At 41.2% G+C, this 24,513-nt stretch overlaps 2 protein-coding genes across 3 annotated transcripts in view; one reads left to right on the top strand and one right to left on the bottom strand.

Moving 5' to 3' along the window:
- Positions 1-8,115, top strand: part of LOC146190918 (sodium channel and clathrin linker 1-like) — a 13,264-nt gene extending 5,149 nt beyond the window's left edge. The window contains exons 11-16 of the mRNA XM_084601309.1: positions 1,908-1,979; positions 2,758-2,981; positions 3,904-4,096; positions 4,473-4,609; positions 4,682-4,820; positions 7,900-8,115. Of these exons, the coding sequence (XP_084457435.1) occupies positions 1,908-1,979; positions 2,758-2,981; positions 3,904-4,096; positions 4,473-4,609; positions 4,682-4,820; positions 7,900-7,938 (804 nt within the window). The 3' untranslated portion in view covers positions 7,939-8,115. The remainder of the gene's footprint in view (positions 1-1,907; positions 1,980-2,757; positions 2,982-3,903; positions 4,097-4,472; positions 4,610-4,681; positions 4,821-7,899) is intronic.
- pix (ATP-binding cassette sub-family E member 1 pix) lies at positions 7,990-24,513 on the bottom strand. Of its 2 annotated transcripts, none has more exons than XM_084601305.1 (16): positions 24,361-24,513; positions 23,682-23,812; positions 23,530-23,615; positions 23,293-23,390; positions 23,111-23,228; positions 22,894-23,031; positions 22,674-22,743; positions 22,468-22,564; positions 22,291-22,380; positions 21,472-21,593; positions 17,504-17,653; positions 17,255-17,386; positions 15,778-15,947; positions 12,226-12,491; positions 10,865-10,976; positions 7,990-8,125 (listed from the first exon to the last, which is right to left on the bottom strand). In XM_084601305.1, the coding sequence occupies exons 2-16, from the start codon at positions 23,788-23,790 to the stop codon at positions 8,078-8,080; spliced, it is 1,806 nt and encodes a 601-aa protein (XP_084457431.1). In that variant the 5' UTR covers positions 23,791-23,812; positions 24,361-24,513; the 3' UTR covers positions 7,990-8,077. The 2 variants fall into 2 exon arrangements, with proteins under 2 accessions (XP_084457431.1, XP_084457432.1); XM_084601306.1 differs by lacking the exon at positions 24,361-24,513 and adding an exon at positions 24,151-24,316.

Raw genomic sequence — 24,513 nt, 5'->3', positions numbered from 1 at the left:
CAGTAAGCAATGCACAGGAAAAAGTTTAGATGCAGGCAGTGCCACTCATATGTTTTTGCCCTCTACTCCACGATACAGTTCCCAACAAAGCTTGACTGCTGTCAGAAAATCTCTCAATTCGTCCAGTTTTTTTTTTTTTTTAATAGCTTGCAATGGTCACAGAAATAGTTGTAAAGCACTGAGACATGTGCAAGATATGCAATGGATATTATGTGCAGGTTGAAAAGAAGAGCATTAACAATACCTTTTGTTTTTTGGTATTAAATTCTTCCTTGCAATTGCATTCTTTTGAAGGTACCATGTGTAGGTTGACAAAAAAAAGAAAAACATTATATTTATTACAAAATACGATCAGTGTTGCCATTTGCATGAGGAAAAAGCAAATCTCAAAAAAAGACAAAAGCGCAGTTTCAACCAAATTTAAACCGAATATTTGGTCTAATTTTCAGTTATGATAGCAACACATTCCATTCAGACTGGTGGTTTTCTCGTGTCAATTTTTTGCTTTACATTAGCAGTGAGCAAGTATTGAAGTTTTTGAATAAGAATCGAATACGAATATGGAGAAAAATGCCTTCGAATATTGAATATCTGATCTCTGAAAAAATGGAAAATTAGAAAATTGTGACTATTGCTTGTCTCGTTTATTTCATAATTATGATCCCTGCAAATAAATTTAACTAGAATTGCATAGAAGTGCATATATATACTTCTGTGCAATTCTGTAATACTAGTCTTTTGTACAAGAAGGGCGTTTATGAAACCGAGAGGAGTTGTCATATTGCTGCTGAATACAGTAAACTTGTTAATTTGGCCTTCAAGGGACCAGATAAATTGTTCGAATGAACAAAAATCTCGAATTATCGGATTGGCCCAAAATAATTGGCTGTGGTTTAGCTTCAGTTAAACCTAGTGTGAAAAGATAGCTCCGACTGAGGTGCACCTCTATATATATCGGAGATTGACATCAGCGATCATGTGTCTTGCCACACAGCTGCTCATGCCTCAAGCTACTTCCCACATCAGTTGATCCAATTGACTTTGACCTTGACCTTTGGTGGGAGCATAGCTACCCAAAGTTATTATGGCTTAAGTTCTAACTTGACCTCGAAGCTCTTTGAAGGTCATCAGAAGCACACAGTGACCTTGACTTGACCTCCTGTAGTGAAGCTATCACTTCAAAAACTGGTATAAACTGTTTGCATCACAGTTGTTTGATCTGATGAACACCTGTATGGTGGATGACTGCATTTGAAATAAAACCGAACTAAGAACAACGTTTTTTTCCCAGTTTCATCATGTGCTCCACTTTGCACATTCCGTCAGTAATGCCCTCTTTGCAAAAGTGGGAGGTCCCTCTACACAAAATAATAATAATAATAATAATAATAATAATAATTGGTTCACACGAAAGGAAAGGCGCAGCATCTGTCACACTTATCCTGTGGACACCTGAACTGCGCTGTAAAAATGGCCTCGTTGCGTTTTGAGGATTCTTCATGGGGTCAAGTGCTGCAGTGAAGCGCACAGTGCGAGGAAAATTGCGGTGAATTCGATGATTTCCGTTGTATGCGGTGAGTTTCAAACGTGCGGAAATTCCCAATTTCAATTTTTCAAGTAGCAATATGAATCGAATAACAAACACATTCGATTCGTATTCGAAATTTCGAATATTTGCACACCCCTACATTACACTGATGCTAACTTGAAGCACATTAAAAACAGTAGATAGTAACTTTAAAGACAGTTTATCAGAAATTACTGACCAAACATGCTCCAGCGAAGGAGACACACTTGTTCATTTGCATTCTTCAAGAATGGTTCTAACAGCCATCTTCTATTATACTAGAACTTGGTTTGCCCAGGTTTTAATTACTTAGCAAATACTACATGCCCATTCCTTGCAGGTTGAAAAGTTTCGTGAAAAGGGCAACCAACACATACGGGAGCTCATCAAGAGAACAGGGCAGCTGCAACAGGTATGGTAGCATATATTACCACTAAAAATTAATAATCAGTACTGCATGCTGAACACCTAAAATGCATATTTGATCTTTCTGGTATCAAATCCTTTCACCTGGAAAAAAAGGAGCCTTGTCCTTGCTCTGTGGCATCATAAGTTCAAATTCAATTGTGTTCAGCTAACAGTTGTGAAATTTGTATACCTATTGGTTGCTAAATTTTCCAAACTTTGTCCATTTATCGGAAGTGTGACATTAGTATGTATTGTTGTAGAAGACCTTGAACAGGGCGATACGTCAACAGTCAATAGAACGTTCTGCGATCAGTCGTGAGACGTGTGCTGACACACGTACGAGCGTCGAAGCGAGCTTCGTTGTCGTTTTCTTTCCTGCCCGTCACGCGCGTTGAACATGCTTGTCGTCGTTCTCTTCAGCAATAGGCGCTGAACATATCAGAGCCCAATACCTGTTTTACAGTATACTAATTGAAGTGTGGTAATTATCGAATTTGGAGGGAAACAGTCAAAAGAGATGTGGAAATTGCATACACTGTGAAATGCGTACAGTAGATGTACTTCAGTATGCTCAAATGTGCATAATAAGTTCAATAGATCGTACCAGTAAATTGCTGCGTCAAGCTACATTTCATGCATGTTCTAGAGAAGAGTCTAGAGAATGGAAAATACTGTAGTCATATCAAGATAAAAAAAAGGACTAGTATTTGCAGGATACTTGGATGCTTTCGATACGATGACAAAGGAGGAAAAGTAGGAGATGCTGTGTCTATTCTCAACAGGCTTTGCAGCATGAGCAGTCACTAGCAGCTCAGCTCTCTGAGGAAAACAGCAGGCTAAGAGACGAGCTGGACAGGCTCCAGAAGATTCAAGCTGACCTGAGGGTCAACCGCGACCCTGCCTTCCAGGCACTCAGCCACACATTGATGCAGGCCGAGAAAATGTGTCAGAAGCACAGACTTGCTGCTGAAACCCTGCGGGACGAGCTGGTGCAGCAAGAAAAGCAGTGAGTGGGTCAAAACTATACATAAAATGTCCAGATTGGGAGAAGTGCTTTCAATTCCAAACACTGTACAAAGAAAAGCGTACTTTGTCTAGACTGCTTGCGGAAAGAGTCGTGTTTGGCCTTTGCTGGTCACTTTTTATGCCACTTGCTCGAGATTGTGCACAGTCAGTTTCATTTCTACGCTGCATTCCTGGGCAAGGAATTACAGCAAAACCTCTTTGACACCTTCCCATTTAATGCGTTAAAAATAGCGAGCAATAAAAATATCCAATAGAGTTATGCCGTTATCCTTCCGGTTAATAAGTCCCAGTACAGTACGATTTCCTGGCAAGCACGTTTAAAATTTTGTAAATGTAAACCAAGTAGAATATGTCATTCCGATGTGTGTAAACATACCAGTACGCTGAGCCTGGCATCAGCAGAGGATCAGCAGCACTCAACTGTAAGGCTGGCTTTTTCGCAATGCATCAGTGCAATTTGGCGAAGCATTCGGAAACCATGATATGTGAGAGACCGTTAATCCTTAGGGCATTTGACACAATCAGAAGCATGTTGGCAGTCAGCTGCAAGTGCGTTTTCTCTATAGTGCACGAGTGCAACCGGGCAAAGCATCTGGAAAATGAATACGGAAAAATGAAGAGATGCCAGCTTACCTTCACTCTTGCCGTCACTGGACTAGATAGGTCTTGTTTGTTTCATGATATGGAAAATGCAAATGTGAGAAGAGCTTGCAAGCATCATAAAGGCCCTTCAGAACTAACTAGCGCTAAACAACCTTTTAGCTAGTGCAAGTGTCAACAAATGCCCTTGTACTTAATTCTTAAAACCTTTTAAAAACCTTGGCGTTTTTATTGTGTTTTCTCAGATATGTTGTTCCACCAAACATTTAGAAAACATATGGTTTTGCTGTATTTTCATTCAGAAGCGCATTCAAGATAAAGCAAGGAGAGCTGGAGAACCAGAGACTCCATGGGTTACTTCAGGAAGTGGAGAAGCGTGCCGACCAACTAGAATTGTTAAACATTGCAAGTGAAGACCAAACTGCTGAGCTCCGTCAGAAAGTCTGTACACTAGAGGCAGAGTGTACAGCAGTGAAGAGAAGGCATCAAATTGAGGTTAGTCATTGAGCCAAGTATATTGAGTGCTGCAACGCTAAATTTGAACTGTAAAATGCTTGTATCGATTAAACTGCTTGCATAATCGTGCTGAAATTTGGCACACAAGTAGTATACAATCGTCTATCGCTATCAATACCAGTTTTGGATTGTGTACTCGCCTGATTTGACCGGAATTAATTCTGATCAAATGATCGAGTCACGCATCACCTCTACCTGTATTGAAAGTGATAGACAGTTGTAGGCTATTTGTGTGCCAAATTTCAGCGCTAATAAGAGAATGGTTTAATCGATACAAACATCTTAGTTTACATTTAGCGTTGCAACACTCAGTACATGTCTGTGATGTATGTGATTTGCTCTGCTCTCTGAGCAGGTGACCACTCTGACAGAGACACTAAATCAAGAGAAGTTGATGTATAATGCAAAGCTGCAGCAAGTGGAGGACAATTTTGAGAACAAACTTATGAAGACACAAGCACTCTTGCAAGCACAACAAACCTTAACACAAAAGTAGGTATGCCACTGACTTTGCTTAACTATTGTTTGTATTTTTGAAAGTACCCGCCTTGCTCCTGTACGCAGATGGAAGACAGAGGCATCTAAAATAGCTTCTGAATTTGAAACCGAGCTGCTGGCTGCCCGCAGAAAGATGTCAGCATTGAAAAAAATAAATGTTCGCTTGCAAAAAAAAACAGTGCGTGCTGCAAGGGAAACACACAAGGTACGTACACAAGTTGAGCTTACAGTATAGTGGGAATATGCAAGAGGATGCCGATTGCTGTTGGAACATGAAGCATGGCCTGGTTTGTATCATTACAACTCCAGATTTGTTGAATGTGAAGGGAAATATTAATCTTGCCTTACAGGTATGCAATGAGAGCTTCCCTGTACAATAAGAGAAATCTGGCCAAGCTGGTTTTTCTTATAAAACATTGCACAGAAAAATGAGAACACAAAGCATTATACAGTTCTTTCACAACTAAAAAATAGTCGTTTTATAAAGCTTTTTTTTTTTTTCTTGTTACCTAAACAAGGAGCTAATTAGAGTTTGAATATATATGTGCAAGAATTCCTTTGGCTTATTCACTACATTCAAACATTCAAAACAAGCTCATTTGGTGTACTAGTGTGATTGTTTAACAGAGTATTACAGTAGCCTGCATGTCATAGTCCACCGTTGCCTGGTGTTTTTTGTTTTTCTAATTATATCCTACTCTAATAAACCTGCATCAGCAAAACAGGAATGCTACAAAAGGTTCTGGCAGTGTACTAGTTACCCAGTATTCTTTGTTTGCTATGACCGTTAAATTAAAAATAATCTGAATTGGATACAATACGAGAAGACATTATGCTACAGCTCACATATTCACAATGCTCATAAGGGTTGAACTTTTGATTTTTGTTTGATGGCACCACTTTTTTCGACATTTTTTATGCAAGAACTTTAAGCTTTTTTCAGTCGAGTATATATGCCCCACTGCAGTTAAAAGTGAAGTGTTCATCTCTTTTTTTCTATTTAACTGTCTGCTCATGTAGCATTATTTGCCACATAAATGGCTTTATTAGGTGACAGCTCTGCAGAAAAATATACAAGTAAAATCATAACACGGAAACTCAAGTGAAAGTTTAGTTCTAAACGCTTGGCTGTCATATTCTAATTGTACTCTGCTTTAAACAAGGGGACCACGTACCGTATAGAACTGCTGCTGAAAGCCAGAATATGGCACTTTTGCGCTGTTTGTGCAAGGTTTCACATTGGCGGTTGCTTGTTTTGTTAACGGTTCTGAAAGGTGTCAAGTGTTCTCGCATACAGTCCAAAAACCTACTTGAAGTTATGGCCAAGCCGCTCACGTGTCCAAGCAGACTGCACTGCGCTTTTCATTAGCACATGGCAAAGCGGTGCAGTCTCCCCATCTGCAACCGTGCACATCAGTGCCTCATAGCTCACAATCGCAGTACTAAATTCATAAGAAACCTTTGTGTCACCACCTTCCTGGCTCCAACAATTCTTAAGTTTGTGCAGCGACCTACTGGAACGAAAAATGCATAGCCAGTTAGTTGCTACACGCATGCCAGAAATAGTACTGACCTCTTTGGTTAAGGTATGTCACCATCTTCGAGAAAAAATGCAGTTTCGAACAAGTCTTTGTTTGTCTTACAAAGCTGAGGTAAATGGAATGTTCTGTATAAAAAACTTGAAAATGTAAAAAAAGTTTATTACTAAACATTTGTTGAAATGTGGGCATCAGACCAACAGTCATAATTCTGGAACGGGAAGTGCAATTCAAAATCAACTTGGCAGGTACATGGAGAGGCCAATAATCGGTGCAATCAATCGACCACAATAACTGCCATACCTCTTAGCTACAGTGCACTATCAGAAAATACTGATAAAAATTACAGCTTGCAACTTTTTCCATAACATAAAAATTTACTGGTAGTTTTCAGTTATTCTGCTTCATTACACAGATTAAGGTATAAAGAGCATAAAAAGTTGTATGCCAAAATATTTATTAGAACAGAAGTTATCATTCCTTGCATAACTGTATGTAGCAAAAAAGCATTTTTTGGGAAAAATCCATTAAATGATTGAAACAAATGTTTAGGTAACCAAAAGACACGCAATATACCTAAGAAGCACCAGACTCGAAGCTTGAGCCTTATCTAGAGGCAAGCACTGTCTCCTTTTGTGTCCTCAGCCAACTGATGTACTGCCTTCTTCATGTGGTAGGCAGGTTCTGCCTTCTGCACAGGGTCGCAGTCAACTGTGAGGGATGCCTTCGTGTAGTAGGCAGGTTCCGTGCCTACCTGCTTCATTATGTCCGAAATGCCCGTTTCCATCACTGCACTGGGTTACAGCCTCGTACAAACCAAACAAAAGAATGGGCTGGCTCATACATCTTTCGGAGCCCTCTGCCAAACCATGCCATTGAAGCGCTTATATTAAAATTTCGAGCTTCACCATGCAGGCACTTTTTTTGGAAGACGTACCTGTATGCGGTTTCAACCAGGCACGGTTTTGCATACGAAGCAATTTTTTGGGTGAAATTGCACAAACTGTGAAGTCAGAAACTTTCAGTTGCGATTTAGGATGTGTATTGGAGGGGTCGGAAAAATGCTTTTGAATGGTTAGAGTTAAAACCATAATTTTCCCTAAACATTTCTGAATAAACGGTGACAGAAAAAATGTCATTTTTGTTTTTCAAGAACTGCATTTTTGAAGGTGGTGACATACCTGAACACCAAATTAATTAAAAATGAATTTGGCATACTTTCTTTTTTGGTACTAGAGTCTGAACAGTAGCCACTACATAACTATTTCATTATAAGATGCCACAAGCATTTTGGAAGAAGATTTGTAATGATGAAAATGCCAATTCAGGGCAACTCAAGCTAAGGAACAGGATCTTAATGCCAAGAAAATAAGAGAAAGTCTGAACAGTCAAATGTAGAAACAACACAGAAGTACCTCTCTTCTAAAGGTGCGAAAATCTAAATACCTGAAAGCACACAAATATAGTGAAAACAGAAAACTCATCAAGCTTAGACACAAAGTGCAAGAAAATAACCTGAAGTGAAAAGCTTCTATTCCATTGTGTTACAGAGGATGTAGGTGCCAAAATGAATGAGCAAATATTGTAACTTTCTATTGCTAGCCGAGTGCATCTTGAAAGCTGTGTATTATATTTGTCACATGTCCCTTGAGCATGTTTGGAGAAGGCTATTTCATGTGCAGTATTTTTTTTTGTAAAGCATGAAAAGTGTCCGATAACCTTGACATGCTGTGTCCTTTGCTGCAGGGGCAGGGAGCACAAGAACAACCTGCATTATCAGTGTAGTAGACAATGTTGTGCTGCTGCCAGCAAAGAAAAGTGCTGAAAAAGGCTTCATTATATTCGAAAACCATCATCAGCACTGACGGCCAATTTATTCCATCACTCTCTTGTGGCAGCCAGACAGCAGACATTGTCTTCTCCTTTAGTCTTCAAGGAAAAAGAAATTCCCGCTTTTCTTTTGTTCAGTGTCCTGTAACAGTTAAAAAGAAGAAAACATCAGCATTAGAACATATACTAAAGTGACACACAAGTGGATCAAGAAAGCAACCCTTTCCCTCAGCCTTTTTTAAAAACACTGTGTTGCACATTTCAACATCCAAGATAGCTCTTTATGCACAGTGATCACGTCTTGTGATTCAAAATGTCACTCACTGATATGTCAAATACATGTCTTATTCATTCTAAGTTCATGTGTGACAGCTAAAATAAGCTCTTTGCTCTGGATGTTCCAGCCTATGTTGCACTCCACACAGTACATACAGCCCAGTGCTCAGTTATCTGGACAAGACACTAGGTAGAATGGCATCAGTGGTTGCCTATCGAATTCGTAGTATCAGGCATAGGGGACCCAATTTTTAATAATATGTCAGCCTAACAATGGCTTCCCCCATACTGCTCCAATCCAGCCCATCATGCATGGATTCTGTGCAATGCCTAGCCACAAAGCCTTAAAAAAAAAAAAAAAAAAGCTATAAAATGCTAAGAAGTACTACTGGGTTTGCACAAGGTTTTCGGTCAAAGGTCAGGTCATGCATGGTCAGTCATAGGCTGAGCTACAATGGCCTTAGTTTAAATTACTCATGTGAGGCCACATGGTTTTGCCGTCACAAAAGAGCTTAGCTGATCAGGGCGACGGCACACAATGTTCAATTCTCATCTCGCCCTTCCATACAGACATTCCAAGCTAGCAGTTCATTCCAAATCGATCATGGCATCTGGTCTCATGACATCGCAACATATCCAACAATTACCCCTGTCAGATGCATGCTTCAAATGGCATGTGCTAGAGCTCCAGTACTTGCTTTGGCAAGCACCAGGTGTAGGTTGCTATAGCAACAGCTAATGACTCGTGAAATAGCTTAGCCAATCAGAGCAATGGCACACACATTCCAATGCTCAACTTGGGTGTTCCTACGAGTGTACTTCTCAGCGCACTAGAAGCGGTGTGCTAACACACGAACAAGCAGTTTCTGCAAAGACGCGATGAGAACGGAAAAGGGCCCAATCTGGGGTATGCTGCATGAAATCAAGACAGTCGTAACAGTCAGCTGAGCTTTCCTGCAGTGCTAGGCATAAGGGGGCAACAAATGCAGGGCACAACGAACTGCAATGCAATATGCTTAGTTGTGCTAGCATCTTTAAGCCTGTACAGATGCAAACTTTGCACCCAACCTGCCTCAAGAAAGGAGGCACAGCCTGGCTCATTATATATCATCCTCAACTTGAGGATTAAGTTGAACACATACAGCACCGACAGTACTACCCAGCTGCTTTGCCAGACTATGAGTGCACATCAACACTGGCTAGGCAATGCCGGCACTGCTCCAAAATATTGCTCCAAAATGAGATCACACCGACACTGCACAGGAAAGGTCTGGTTTATAGGGTTTAACGTCCCAAAGCGACTCAGGCTATGAGAGATGTCATAGTGCGGTCCCTGAAAAATTTGACCGCAGGGGGTTAACATGCGCAGAGCAGACGTTGCACAGCACACGGGCATCTCCATCTAGAAGAGGCAGCCGCAGCCGCAGCCGAGATTCAATTCCACATCCTTAGGCGCACAGTCGTGCGCCCTAACTACTGCACCACCATAGCAGGCACACAGGAAAGCTGATTACGTCTAGTGCACCGGGTGGAGTGCATTTGCCAAACACGCTTGCTAAAATTTAGGACCTCCTGGTTATTGATTTTTCATTACGGTGAAGTACAAGCCATGAATTATTCGTTAAAATAACACCACAAATAGATACACATGGCTGCAGTTATGCTCAAGCAAGGGTTTCTGATCGAATGAAGATTTCTTTAGTACTGTAGTTAACGAACAGTGATACAGCCTTGTACAAAGCAAAACTGCAGCATTATTGGCAGAACAGGTGCTGGATACAAAACGGTTGTAGAAGAAATGGATTTTCTTTCCTATTCATGCAAGTATCAAGCAAGGAGGGAAGCGAGACAGTTAGGCAACCAAGAGGACCTTTTAAATAAACTACTGTACAATCGCAACATCATGCTTATGGAATAATCAGGAAACACGTTTTTATGTGCAGATTCCAAATGTGTCATTTACTACATATATGTAAACCAAGTTGCTCCGCAGGAATATCATTTTTTCTTTGTTTTTAAGTGGCAACTTCAAAACCCTGCAACTCAACTATGACAGGCAAGACAAAATTTTACTCTCATTGCATCTTGGGAGAAAAAAGTGGCATGCATTGCAGCAACTTCCCTGCAGTGAAATTTCTTGAGAGTGGTTAGCAAAATGTTACACACAACATAAGACTTGTTTGATGCAGAACTAAATGACATACAGCCAAATTTTAATGATATGAATCGCTACTCATAATACGGTTCAGTCTGATTATTTTTTTCTTTATGGAAATTCCCAAAGCGACTCAGGCTATGGGAGACGTCGTAGTGGAGGGCGACGGAAATTTTGACCACCTGTGGTTCTTTAGCGTGCACTGACATCGCACAACAAGCGGCTGCTGCGGCTGGGATTTGATCCCCTATCCTTGGGCACAAATTTCTTTGCAACATGGTGAGATTCATATCGCCAAAGTTATACTGTAGTACTTGGAACCAGCACACAGCAATCTATAATGTTTTTTCAAGACTTCTTTAACAAGACTTACATAATTAACAACTTTTTTTTTTTCTAAGACAGCTTCCCTTCTTAATCCCCATAACAAGCATGATGTTAAAGGATCACCTTAACGGAGTTGAGCTTGTTTATCCTTGGCCTGAAGTTGTTGGGGTCTCTCCGGAATGTGATGTTCAGCAGTTCCAGGAACTTATTCATTCCAGCCAGAAGTGTCTGTGGCCTAGAAAGCACAGAGCACATAGTGTAGAAATGCATTTGTTTGACACATGTACCAATTAAAGATAAGCAGGTGCGGCAAACGAAAACGCCTTGAACGCTCCAACCCTAGTGGAATGCACAAATTGCTTTTACAACTGCATTAATAACCAGGCATGTATACAACAAAGACTGTTTCACTTAGCCAAAAGGATTTCATTCCTGAGTGAAATGTGGAATTCTAATGGTGACTGAGTCACTGCCAAATAAATGTTATCACAAGCACAATAAATTTTGTCATCGTGACAATACCTTCACCGGATATTATTTTTTTTTTTTCATTCTTCGTGACCTATAACAAAACACTTGACGCCACATACATCGCTCTGCTTTTGAAACAGACACCGGTGAGCGAAAAAATTTAATTATATGTTACTTAGTTGTTATAAAATCTTATGCACAACTACAAAGAATAAAACACGACTAAAAAAATTAAACAGCACTGCAGAATCTGCATTGGTAATGCGAAAGCACGGATGATGATGTTGGTTGCTTCTAGTTGCTTAATTCACTTCTTGTTTAACCATTTTAGTCTTTGGTGCTTTCAAATTGCGCGCCAATCCCTTCCTATGCCCTTTTTCGGCTCTACTTCTGGTTGCGTGACGTCACATCCTTGACGCCACCCTAATTGACTGCCTTAATTAACTACTTTAGTCTTTCATACTTTCAAATTGCGCGCCAATGCCTTCCTATGAATTTTTTTGACTTGACTTCAGGTTGTGTAACGTCACATCCTTGACGTAACCTTAATTGACTCTTTTAGTATTTGATACATTCAAATGTGGCAGCAAGCCATTGGCTAATGAGACCATTTTCACCTTTAGTTTTACATTTTTTGCCTCTAATTAATTACCTAATTGACTTATTGGTGTAATTATTTTTTTCCGGCACATTACGTCATCCTCTATCGATTGACACCGCTCATTAACCTCTACCACTTCTCAAGTACTCACAACTGCTGCAGACACGATTTTACGTGTTTTGCCTTTATTTAATTACCTAATTTGGCCTAATTACTTTTTCGGACACAACATTACACACGATTTTGCAGACGCGGCCTGTGGACAGAAATCTGTGAACATAGCGAAGTAATGCTTTCGCATTAAAAATTAAGTGTCTATAAATCCGTTCCATGGATCCAAAAACAAAGGGAACAATTCTGGATGATACACGCACAACAGCAGCGCATGAGTGATACGTGGTTCTGTACTAACGCATTGGCCAGTGTCTTGACGGAGGGCTGTCCCTCGAAGACAATGACCCGGTCTGCCAGATAGGTGGCCATGATGAAGTCGTGCTCAACCACAAAGCCAGTCTTCTTGGCGTGCAGGATGAAGCGCTTGATGACCTTGGCTGCCACCAGACGCTGCTCAGAGTCCAGGTAGGCTGACGGCTCGTCTATCAGGTACACATCGGCTGGTTTGCCAAGGCACAGTGCCAGGGCTACACGTTGGAGCTCTCCTCCAGACAGGTTCTGCACCTGTGGTGGCCAGGGAAGTATCATGCAGAGATGAGTCATCCACTCTGTAGGACACGTTCAGCGGGTGGAAGAAACTGCACTCAAGGAAGCCTGCAAGTGCGCTTCTGCAATCCATGTAAGCTAGTTACAGGCTAGAATTTCACAGCCAGGCAAAGTTTCGTTCTCCGACGTCACACCAACACGAGTCATTTTTACAAAGGCAAAGGACAAAGAAAAGGCTCTTGTTGAATGCAGACCATTTTGTTTTCTTTAATGTGGCTAAAACTGCTGACATGCTGTAGTTGGCATAAGTGAGGGTGTCACAAGCCGCCTCACATATCGAGCGGAAGTTACGGAATCTACACACTCCTCCGAGTATGCTTCGACATGACGCTCAGGGTAGCGACCGGGCAAGTGCGTCCTTGACTCGGCCGATGGGCAAACAGCCAGAAGTATAAAAAGGCAGACCACGACCACGGCAGTGCGCTCTAGGAAGATTCAGTCTTCCGAACCTCTCTCGCGACCGCTCCAGAAAAGTGTTGTTTTTCACTGAGCCCGCGATCAACTCATCGTTTCTCCTCTTGTACGGCCGCCGCTACCGATCAACTTTGTGACTTCGACAACAAGAATATTGTTTTCATCTTTGTTTGCCTTTATCTGTCTTGGTATTTTTTTAGCTGCGTTTTCTGTGTAACTCTTGCCCTTACTCACCATATCTGAATATTGGCTCCTTATCTTCAATCCTTTATCGCAGTGTTTTTTTTTTACTCTCGGGTTTCTTTTTTTCTCTTGTAACTTAACGAGTAGTCTTTTATCACTACAGTGAAATCTCGTTACTACGAACACCACATTAACGAACTTTTCAAATTAACGAATTTTTTAAGAATCCCCGGCAGATTTGCCATGTTTTCAATGTAAAACTATTTCAGAATTACGAATTTCAAAATAGCGTATATTTCAGAATAACGAACGCATTTAATTTTTTGTTCTATGATTTTGGAACATCAGTATTACGAATTTGGCTAAAATTAACAGCACCGCAGCTTGCAACTATCGCGTGAAACGAAACAGAAACCGCTGTTTCTGTGTGTATGGTCCGTGGGCTGTAGCTATCATCATCAGGACATCTAGGACCAGCTCCTAGCGCCACCATGAAGCTATGGTTTATTACGCAGTAGCCAGCAGGCCTAGCTGCCTGCGTTTTTTTTCTTCCTGTGTTGTGTGCCGTACGCGACTCGGTCGTTCGTGTGTTCGCGCGTGCTGGACGGTATTTTTTATTTTTTGCCGCTGATTATCTTGTTGCGAAGTTTGTGCGAGATTGGCGATGATATTAGCCAGCGAAGTGCCAAGAAGATATGAACGCAGCTGCTTTCACTGCAAGATATCGACGCAGGGAAAAAGCGATTCGGCCTCTACAGACAGCTAGCATTGCCCCATCAACTGCCGCGATCATTATGAAAGACCGAGACAAGATTTTCAAAGCTCAGGGAGCTTTGAAGACGGGGTCTTTTTTTTTTGCACATGGACAAAGTCCGTACTTTCATCGCTCGGTGCAATCACGCACGCGGTGAGGTGTTCCGGAAAACGGAAGGTGTATGTGCTGTAGTGGTGTAATGTAGTGCGCGGTCGTGTTTGCTGCACGCGGCAGAAGAAAATAATGGATTTCTTTAAACAAATCAGCTTTGGAGTTGGTGCAACCTTTTCACTTGAGGTTTTGCTTGTCTACACATGTGCCTACTGCTAAGGTACGTCATTTTCGTACCTAGGTTTGACCACTGGCTTATAATCGCAGATTTTTCATTACAACAATATTTCAAAATAACGAATGATTTTTCGCGGTCCCGCGGGATTCGTTATATCGAGATTTGACTGTATCGTGTTGTGGCTTGTTTTTTTTTTTTATTTTTATGCAGTGTAATTTGGACTACTATCTATAAATATTCCCATTGTGTGTTAAAAAAAAAGTGCCTTTCTTGAACTTATTCCTCAATCACACACTGACACACATACTTCATGGGTTGACTGGACTAACTTTTAACTGTGTTCTCAAACCTCATAGAGGGACGACGGGTAACCGTAAAGGGGGTCCCGCGCCTCTGTTGACCATAAAGGCAGGGATTTGCGACAGAGGGGATCAAAGCACACACATACACAAAAAAAGAGGCAGGAAATATAAAAATAAATGCATGCAAAGAAAGCCAAATCCAAAATAAAAGATGGAACAGTAAATATGTACTGAGAGAATTGCTAGTAACACTCCCATGCTGCCTAAATGTCACCAGATGCCCATCTGTCATAACAATTCTGCTGCCTATTCTCACCGAGACATTAAAAGAATAAAAAAAGAGATTACAAAAAAAGCAAGGAAACTTGATAATACAGTAAAATCTTACTTCAACGCTCGTTAATTCGAAAATTCACATCGTCCGAACCAGCAACGCATTCGCAGCCAACGCCCACATAATTTTGACATCGGTCACTTGCTAGTTCGGACATTGGCGGTTTCACACCGGTTATTCAGAGGGGGTCACATCAAAATATGACACATAAAGCCAGTGATCATCCAAATGAATTTCCCCGAACCTAAATTGCACGGAAAAATTCTAGGAGGCACTTTGCATCACTAAACTGCGATGAGGCACAATGACAATCGGAAGTTCCCCGTTGCTGATATACAACCCAGCAGTGTTTCGCTTCTCTTAAATTCATTACACCCCGCCGCTCCCATCAAAAACATGCATGAGCTAGTAGTGCCATTTCAAACACCACTTTGCACGTCGCTGGCCATTTACTTTTAATTCAGGTAAACATCATGCCATTTCCAATGCCTACACTATCTCTCCCTTGCATCCAAATGCTTCCTCTGCTCTTTTGAGCAGGTTGACCCGAACAAAGCAAAGCATCTGACTAAACCTCGAAATGTTGTAGCTTGGTTTCATCTCAAATGTATGGGCAACCATATTCCAGGCATTCTTTAAAAATTTCCATTATGAAAATGTTTTCAGTAGTTTTTAGGTCCATTCGATAATTCGACCATTTTTCTTGGTCCCTAACAAAAATCATAACAGAAACTCATTCTTGAAAAGAAGAAAGACAGAGGTAGTACACTGACTGCTTGATAACCAACACTAAGCCTATAGAAATAAATTAGATCTGTTTGAAGAGTAAGGCATAAGATTACGATTACTTCAAGGTTATGCTCTACAACCACAACATTACCACTGCACACCTCAAATTAATGTGCGACATATGAAATGATGTGCTATGAAACAATATGCCTGAAAAAGAAGGCCCAGCTAGCACTTACTTCCTGGTCGATAATGGCATCAATCTGCAGGGGTTTCATGACATCTGCAATGAACTGTGGGTGCACATAGGCGTCCCTTATCTTGTCATGAAGTAGCAATCGCACAGTTCCCTGAGACTTGGGCGAAATTTTCTGCGGCTTATAGCTGATGTTCAAAGAGGGCACGTCACCTGCAGCCAAAAAAACGAGAAACAACAAACAGAACAGGTGTGTTGTACTAGAGGTGTCTGACAAACATTCAGTGTCCCTTTGGCAGCATGCTGCTACGCGAAGAAAGGGCAAAAATCCAAGGTGACTAATTCAAGAAGTGTGGGAGAATAAAATGCACTGAGTTCTGAAAATTTTTGCCCAGAGAGACAGTGAGTGAGGCATGAAAAATAAATGCAGGAAGTCCCTGACCCACCATTTTTTTTAATTGCTCAGGTGAGTGTCAATTTTCGTTTGCATGTTTTTGCAAGCTCTAAAGTGCCTAAAATGTGCCGATTTGTTTACACGAGTGATAGGAATGACAAAAAAAAAACAAAAAAAAACTGTAACCTTGAAATTAGTGCACAGTCACAATGTGGCCACAGTCAGACCAGACAGAAAATGCATAATCATCATCATGGAAGACAAGTTTTTTCTGCGCAGTCTTAGCATGCTGCTAACAAAAATCTAAAATGATCTGAAACTTATGCTCAGAGGAGCTCAAACTCTTTAAATGGTGCAAGTTTCACTAGGCTGTGATAAAAAGAAAGAAAAAAGTTTTTCCGCGCAGCATCTCCTGTTAAAAAATTTTGTAGCTCTGCAACTTCCTACCTGTTATTATAGTTAGCTCCAAACATGAGATTTAGTCTTGCTAGCACCAGTTTTAGTAACTTTTTTGACAGCTAATAACAGCCAGAAAGCTCATCAAGTCTGTGGCTTCTTAGGAATTCTAAAGTCGTAACTGACCACCCCACCTACAGCGTCATTCACAAGGCGCTACAGAACACACTTGCCAAAAGATGAACTCAGTAACTTCACTTAGCCAGCATGTTTTGTCATGTAGGAATAATGCTTTGGCAGTTAGAATAAACATTCCTTGAAATGAGGACACTGGAAATATTCTAAAATGTGTTAACGTTCCTTTGAAAAGCAATCTCCAAGTTCACAAGAGGCACTCTAAACAAACAACACTCCCCCACTTTGTTGGCCAACTCCTGATGCGCTCCACACTTGTAAAATCCAATTATGTTGGAAAACCCACGAAAAGCACTTTTATTCGCTAAAATAACAGGCATTATGTTTAAAGCCTCTAGATCTGACAAAACAATACAGGCTAGAAACTTGGCAGTGCTGCCATATATTTTGAAAGCATTACCAATGACATCAATTCTGCACAACCCTTACTCTCTAAAAGTGATACTAAACTAGACTACCCACGACATTCGCACACATTCCCACGCTATTACCACTAATTCCATTTCAGCAACACCATCGAAAAAAGTATGCTCACCTCCCTCATCGGGTTTCAGTCGGCCGGCCATCATACGAATAAATGTTGTTTTGCCCGTGCCATTCTCTCCCAGCATTACAACGATTTCAGAATCGGTGAACGTCCCAGCATCTACACTCATCTCAAAGTCACCTGTAAATAATAGCATTAAAATGTTTGGGGTTTGTCACTGTTATTCCTGAAAAGTAATTTAAAAAAAAGGGGAGAAAAAAAATAAACACAGCTAAGATCATAAAAATGGAGGCTTACCGAGGCACTTCTTCATGTTGGGATACTCATAGCGACACATCCGCTTAATTTCTTCCTCAGTGGCTGTCTCGGCGACTTTAAAGACCAGGGAGGTATCCCGAAACCTCAGATTCTCGGTTGGCACAAAACCATCCAGAAAGATGTTGATGCCTGATCAGACCAGGGCAAAAAAAGAGTGAAGGTGAACGTAAGGGGAAGTAACTAGTATGTATTCCAAACTTCATTTCAATTTTATCAGCCACAAAATGTTAGTATATAAGTACAAAAAGAGGTCCCATAGTGAAGCGCTGTACAGGATCTCATGAACTAGATTATATCAGTAAAAGATGGCCGCAGCAGTGACATTTGTACATAGCGCTTGTAATGATTATGATCTGTTGAAACAAGTAACGTCAGCAGAAAGATATATAAACAAAAATAGCAGAAAGCCAAAAAAATGAAACCCACAAAATCTTGAACATAACGATTAAAGCAATGATTGGAAAAGAGAAAGAAAAAAAAAACGAACAAAACAAATCAAGCAGCCAGGAATAAAAACACAAAACAAGCTAAAAGAATGTGCTATACAAATACCACTACAAACACAAAAGTGCCACATATTAAACTACAGGACCTTTGCACAGTGATTGTGGAATAATTCGTTAGATGTGGATTGCCAATGAGTGAAGAAAAAAGACCAATATGAGTGCTTGAACAAACGCAGAGATGAACCAGATTTGATGTTCAGAGATATTTTATTCCAGCCTTTAAGTGATGTGAATACAACAGTGAAGATGTCATAACTAGTACGGAATTTTGGAAGGTGAAAACCTAGGAAGACTGGGATCAAAAAGATCTTACTGATATACAAACTGGACAAGATTACACTCGTCAACAAGACAATAAAACACAAGAAAAAGAAAGTTATATATTGCTTGGGAAGAATATTAAGCTGCTGAAAAAAAAAAAAGCAGAAATACCAGCCCTATGTAGACTGAAAGTAATCATATAATGCCACAGCAATGTGATGTGCCAAGGAGTCGATGCTACAACAGACTATGTGCTGTGATACAATAATTAAGATGACTGTAAATGAAACTGCAGTACACTGTTGTCAGGCTAGATGAAGAGAGGAGGGGGGCGGAGAATGCTTCGTGTACCTTCCTTTCATTTTCTGCTCTACTGTCTAACCACGATGAAAAAAATGAGGGGCAAAAGGAAATTAGTAATATATAAAATAAAAACTGCAAGGTTGGCTAGGCGACCTTCCATGGGCAGAGTTCAGCTCCACCTGTGTTTTTCTTTTTTTTTTTTTTCTTCTCGCACAGTTTGGTGCACAATTTAGGATGAAAAAATAGTGGAAGCTGTTATTAACTGCCGATATCCCTGCTGCCACACATGCTAGATAAGAATTTTTGTGGGGGTACGATAGGTGATTTGGTATCTATCAGTATTTCAACTTTTCCAACCCTAAGTGGACACCATTTTGAGTGACCCTTTAAAAGAACCCTGATGCCATATAAACAGCTTTCTTAACAGTTATTTCATGACTGCACAGCAAGTCAGAGATGTTCTAATGTGGGGCTATACCAAATGCAGAAAGTTTCAGAAAGAGAATATTAAGCTTAATTAAGTCCAGTGCCTTAGAAAAATAAATGAAAACTATGCCAACATAAATTTTGCTTTTATGTTTATTGCATAAGGCAACTGAAGAAAAGTTAGTGGAGTAATAAGAGTGGAAGTCTTGTTTCTGGTATAGAGTTTTCTCAGCAAGGAGGAAAATATGCCTCGAACCAGAGCGCGCAATGCTGCTCCGGTTCGAAAAGTGTGTAAGTTGGTTACCTGATGCGAGCGATGCGCTGTTTACAGCCTTTTTTTTAACCAATCCCTGTTCTTTCTTCCCCTTTTCGCCCCTTTCTTTCCTTCCTTTCCCTAATCGTTTCATTTCTGCCGGCCGAAGTTTAGCTGCTAAGAGGTGCCGCAGCAGGCAAAATCATTTTCTTTATTCTGTTGTTCAAATTAACAAGAAAATAACAACCAAAAGATGATGAACAGAAGGTAAAAGATTAACAGCGGTGGTATGCGTGTGTGTCGCTCTACGCTGTTCCAGATGCAACTCTTTCATTTGGACGAAGACGAGCAGCGTCTGAATTTAAGGCTCAACCGAAAGTGTTTCACTTTAGCAGCCTTTCATGCAATTTCCGAACACTGTGTTTGTAGAGAAGGGACCGGAAAAACTAAATACTAGTGCAACAACGGCAACCTTTGGGCAACAAGCGTATGATATTCTTTGCAGGAAATATTTATGAGACGTCGACTAGGAAAGAAAAACTGTTTCGATGCAGTCACCTGAGGTTTATGAAAGTATGAACGAACATGTCCCATTTAAAGACAACGATCCGTAATAAATTCGTTATCAACTTATTAGTTAGTGAAACGACGCTACAGTACATACATACATATATATATATATATATATATATATATATATATATTTTGTGTGTGGAAAACACGCATCTCGTAAGCTTTTGCGGCTGATAATAAATGGGAATATGGTCGTGGGAACAACAGCGATTTCTTGAAGTAAGCAAGTCTTGCTACGACAAATGGGCTATATAATTGTTGATAAAAGCAACTTTTGCTGGGTCATTATGGGCCATAATTTAAGGTCACTATTCCAAAAGTATTAGGTGTCCATGTTCCGTTTCATCTGGATGTCAGCATGACGGCAGCGTCAGACAAACGCAGCTAGCGGCCAGTTAAAGAAATTGCAGGATAGTAGCTCCCGTTGTCGACAACAGTCATCACCACTCCCCGCACATACCGGCAAACCGGTAGTTGGGTCATGTAGGAAATGCTGAAATCCGATTGCTTGGTAGTGGACGCTTGAAGTGGGGCTTTGTCACCTAACCAATGTAGCCTAGGGCAGAGTAAATGAATCCGAAATGGATAATGGATCCTTAAGAATAGAACCCCAGTGGAGGTGCAAGAACTTCCACAGTAGTTGCTCAAGCGGTAAACAGTATATGCATTATCGGCTGACACAACAAATGTAGCACAATTAGTATTGCTCCTAAACATGACATGAAATGGCTAGTAGCAGTAGTAGTAATAAAAATGTTTATTTTAGAGCACGAATCAACTGCTCAAAACGAGATTCGCCTGCCACACCAGGCCGAGCTACATTCGTGGTTTCATTGCTCAAATTTTTACGGTAGCCTGTCACGAGAAATCATTTAAGGATAAAAAGTAGATCGAAAGCTGCCTTGCCTTGCTTGCTTCACCACCCTCGCAGCTAGTGGTGCACCACTGCATCTCTGTTCCACATAAAAGTTACACACTAATTGTAATCAGGCTTGTAGCCTTTAGCCGACCTGATCAGGAGCATAAATTTTGGTCATTTCCGACCGAATGGCTTGGCTGCTGCTGAAAAACCTTTTTTCTTTCAGTCAGGTACTTTCAGAAATCAAGAATTTGCACGTGAAAGCTCCGAAATGCCGATGTGCGCTACTTGTCGCCTGTTCCGCGGATGGGACCGCACATGCCAGCATGTCGGTTCTCAATTTGCTGCTAGATGGCGCCACATACGCAAAATGGCAGCACCCATAGTAAAATGGTCTATAGCAAAGAAAACTTATCAACGTAGCTAGAAAGTCAATGCTGAACAAATTTTTATATCATGTAGTGAAAAAATTGGTGAAAATTAGCTGATAATTACTCATCAGGTTTTCAACCGCTTTCCTGTGCTTTTGCTCATCTTCAGTTCCCGAGGGAAAATAGAAATCTTGAGTACCTAATTTACAATGTAAGCATGCACATAATTTATCAGGTCTTCAATCAGTTAGATGTGTCTCTCAAGTATATTGGCAAGTCTTGTACTGGTTGGCTTAACATATAACTAAACTTTATTTACTTCGTTGGTTGTGATGAGAAAGAGAAAAAGAGATTGCATGCAATGTGCATGCATGGAGCATTTTTCTGTACTCTACCTTCTCTCACAGAAAAGGGCATGGTGACCACACCGTAGCAGCCAGGCACTCCATAAAGGCAGCAAATGAAGTCGGACAGATAGTCAAGCACTGACAGGTCATGCTCCACAACAATGATGTACCTGGGGAAATGAACAAGAGTGGTTTGTAGTTTGCGGGGTTTAACGTCCCAAAGCTATTCAGGCTATGAGAGACGCCGTAGTGGAGTACTCCGGAAATTCCGACCACCTGGGTTTTTTTAACGTGCACTGACAACGCACAGCACACGGGCGCCTAGCTTTTCGCCTCCATCGAAAAGCGGCCACCGAGACCGGGATTCGATCCCGCGTCCTTGGGAACAGTAGCCGAACGCCGTAACCACTGCGCCACCCCAGCGGGGCGGAAATGAACAAGAGCCTTCTTATGTAGTTTTACGTGCCATGAAAATAGGGTATCCTCAAGCTTAACTGCTGTTTCCACTCATATAACCACTTTAAGTATGGTACTTTGCTTGAACATAGTAAGAACAACATGCTACAGAGCGAACTAGTGCATGTTTATTTTAGGCAGAATTTTTTGCTCGAAAAACAAAAGGCCAGGCAAGACAAGCACTACTTCCAAATTAGCCCATATCTTGAATCTGCATGTGTGTACAAGCTGGCTACTACTTCTGATCAACAACACAACTGCAGGTAGTGCCTGCCTATCCATATTGCAGTGGGGGTGGAAAACACCAGAGAGGGTACCAAATCACTCGTATTCTCAGCACAGAAGAGGATGCCCATAACCCAAACTTATTGCTGAAAAAGAATGACAAAGATGTATATCCCTCTAACCTACTTTTCAGGATGAATCAAGGAGCGGATTGCTTGTGCAGCCTTGAGCCTCTGCTTCACATCCAGGTAACTTGAAGGCTCGTCAAACATAAAGCTGAAATATGTGGAGAAGCCCGAATGAGCAAAACCATTGCTGACGCAATCTTCGGTATGTTAACACATGCTAGAGAAACATGCTCACATGTCAGCCTTCTGTATGCACACCATGGCACAGGCAAAGCGCTGAAGCTCCCCTCCAGACAGTGCGTCCACGTTTCTCTCTCTCACATTGTTGAGATCTGTGCAGAAGATACAGCCTTCATAACGTGACCAACTTAGCCCGCACAGCAACATTCAAGGTCTTGCGGCGAGTGGAGCCACCAGAAAGAAATGTAGCCATATACCAACCAAGTAATTTGCAAACGTGATCTTGATTCTTCATTTCATCTTTTTTGTCTATTAGCTGTTGCACAGATCCCTGTAGAGGAGTGCAAAATAAGTCATCAATTTTTAGCCAAGAACTAAAGTCGATTAACATAGAGAACATCATTGAGACTGCAAGGATACAGCCAGAGCAGAAAGTTTTCCAGCTCCAAAAGAAACGAGAAGAGCATGAAGAGCTGGTCACCTTGACAGCTTTAGGTATCTGGTCAACATACTGAGGCTTGATGATTGCCTTCAGATCATCTTCCAATATCTTGGTGAAGTAGTTCTGAAGTTCTGAACCACGGAAGTTCTGAAGGATCTCTGTCCAGTCTGGAGGATCCTGTTTGCACAGGCAATTTATAGATGAAACAAGGTCTCATAAATTTACTCAAGATAAAGATACAACTGCTTTTACTTACTGAATAACGTCCTAAGTTAGGTTTCAGCTTGCCAGCCAGAATCTTTAGCGCTGTTGATTTTCCAATCCCATTAGTTCCCACCAGACCCAACACTTCACCGGGCCTTGGGGTAGGCAATCTGTTGCATTGATATTCACAACATAAGCAACAAGTTCAGCACAAACACTGTTTTCTACCCGCACCTGTGCAACTTGAACGAGTTCTGGCTGTATCTGTGTGTAGTGTCTTTCTCTAGGTTGCTAGGCAAGTTAATAATAGAAATGGCTTCAAAAGGACATTTCTGAAACAAAAAATTGCCACAATGAAGTAGTGTCCAGATAACAGCTCGAAAAAGACTTCACGACACTTGTAAGAAAGCAGCCAGAGGAAAGATGCCCCAGCAAACCCGCAAATGCAAGCTGGACAGATTTAAAACTTACCTTCACACAGATACCACAACCGATACACAAGTTCTCAGAGATTGCAGCGATCTTGTCATTGGGCGTTACTTCTATGCAAAGTTTTCCTGGAACAAATGTGGAAGGTTAAGAAAGGAACCTGTGAGAAATGCGACTGCAATAATCCGGCGTACCCAGTCTTACAACGGGACAAGACTTCTTGCATTCTTGTTTACATCTCTTGGGCTTGCATTTGTCTGTGTTAACGATGGCGATCCTTGTTAGTTTATCTTGTGAACTCATGTTCGCCGCTTGTCAACCCTCGCTGAAAAATAATGAAAACGAGCGTGATTTCTGCCGCAGGCGTGACCTCTTTAATACAAACCATATGTTCATTGCTAGCGCTTTGCGGCAAGTCATATAATGAAGGTACAAAAGAAATGGCACTTTAACTAGTTAAACAGCATCAGCGAAGGACTTATTTGCAGTACACTGCTTTTCATGTAGTACCTACCAGGAATATGAACGATACTACTCTTCCACTGTTACACAAAGTGACGCTGACAATCGCAACACAAATCCTGAAAGCAGACACAGCTACGATTTCGAGGTCAAAGCAGAGTAACAGAGAATTGAAAACCGGTACTATTCAAGATATGTTACCTTTTGCGCGAGTTCACTTTAGAGGAATGCCGGCTAGGAAAAAAACTTATGGACGCACGAGCATGGCCAAGTGCCGCTCACGTGCCACAGGTTGAAAGCAGCTCTATCCTAGTCCGTTGAATGAAGTGCAGAACATGACTACCGCTACTAAAATATCACACGTTCTTTTCAGTACAGTCCTCTCTTAAAACAAAATAATTTGACAGTTACCTGTTTGCAGCGAGGATCCACGTGAACAAGATGGCGTAAAAAGGACGCCCAGATGTATTGCACTCGGCCACAAACCTTTTAGTGCGTCAAGTGCTGCCACCTAACGACCACGCGTGTAATTACGACTTCCTCCTCGCTACGAGTGTGATCAGG

This window comes from Amblyomma maculatum, chromosome 4, assembly GCF_055883805.1.
Source record: "Amblyomma maculatum isolate TAMU_Amacu chromosome 4, ASM5588380v1, whole genome shotgun sequence".
Classification (NCBI taxonomy): Eukaryota; Metazoa; Arthropoda; class Arachnida; order Ixodida; family Ixodidae; genus Amblyomma; species Amblyomma maculatum.
The sequence above is the reverse complement of the archived record's forward strand: the minus strand, read 5'-3'. Positions and strand labels throughout refer to the sequence as shown.

Excerpts from the sequence above, each read along its gene's own strand:
- pix (XM_084601305.1), bottom strand. The coding sequence starts at position 23,790 with ATGAGTTCACAAGATAAACTAACAAGGATCGCCATCGTTAACACAGAC. Across the intron at positions 21,594-22,290 it reads TCCTTGATTCATCCTGAAAA|GTACATCATTGTTGTGGAGC; the intron begins GTAGGTTAGAGG and ends TCATTTCCCCAG. Across the intron at positions 17,387-17,503 it reads CAACATGAAGAAGTGCCTCG|GTGACTTTGAGATGAGTGTA; the intron begins GTAAGCCTCCAT and ends TATTATTTACAG.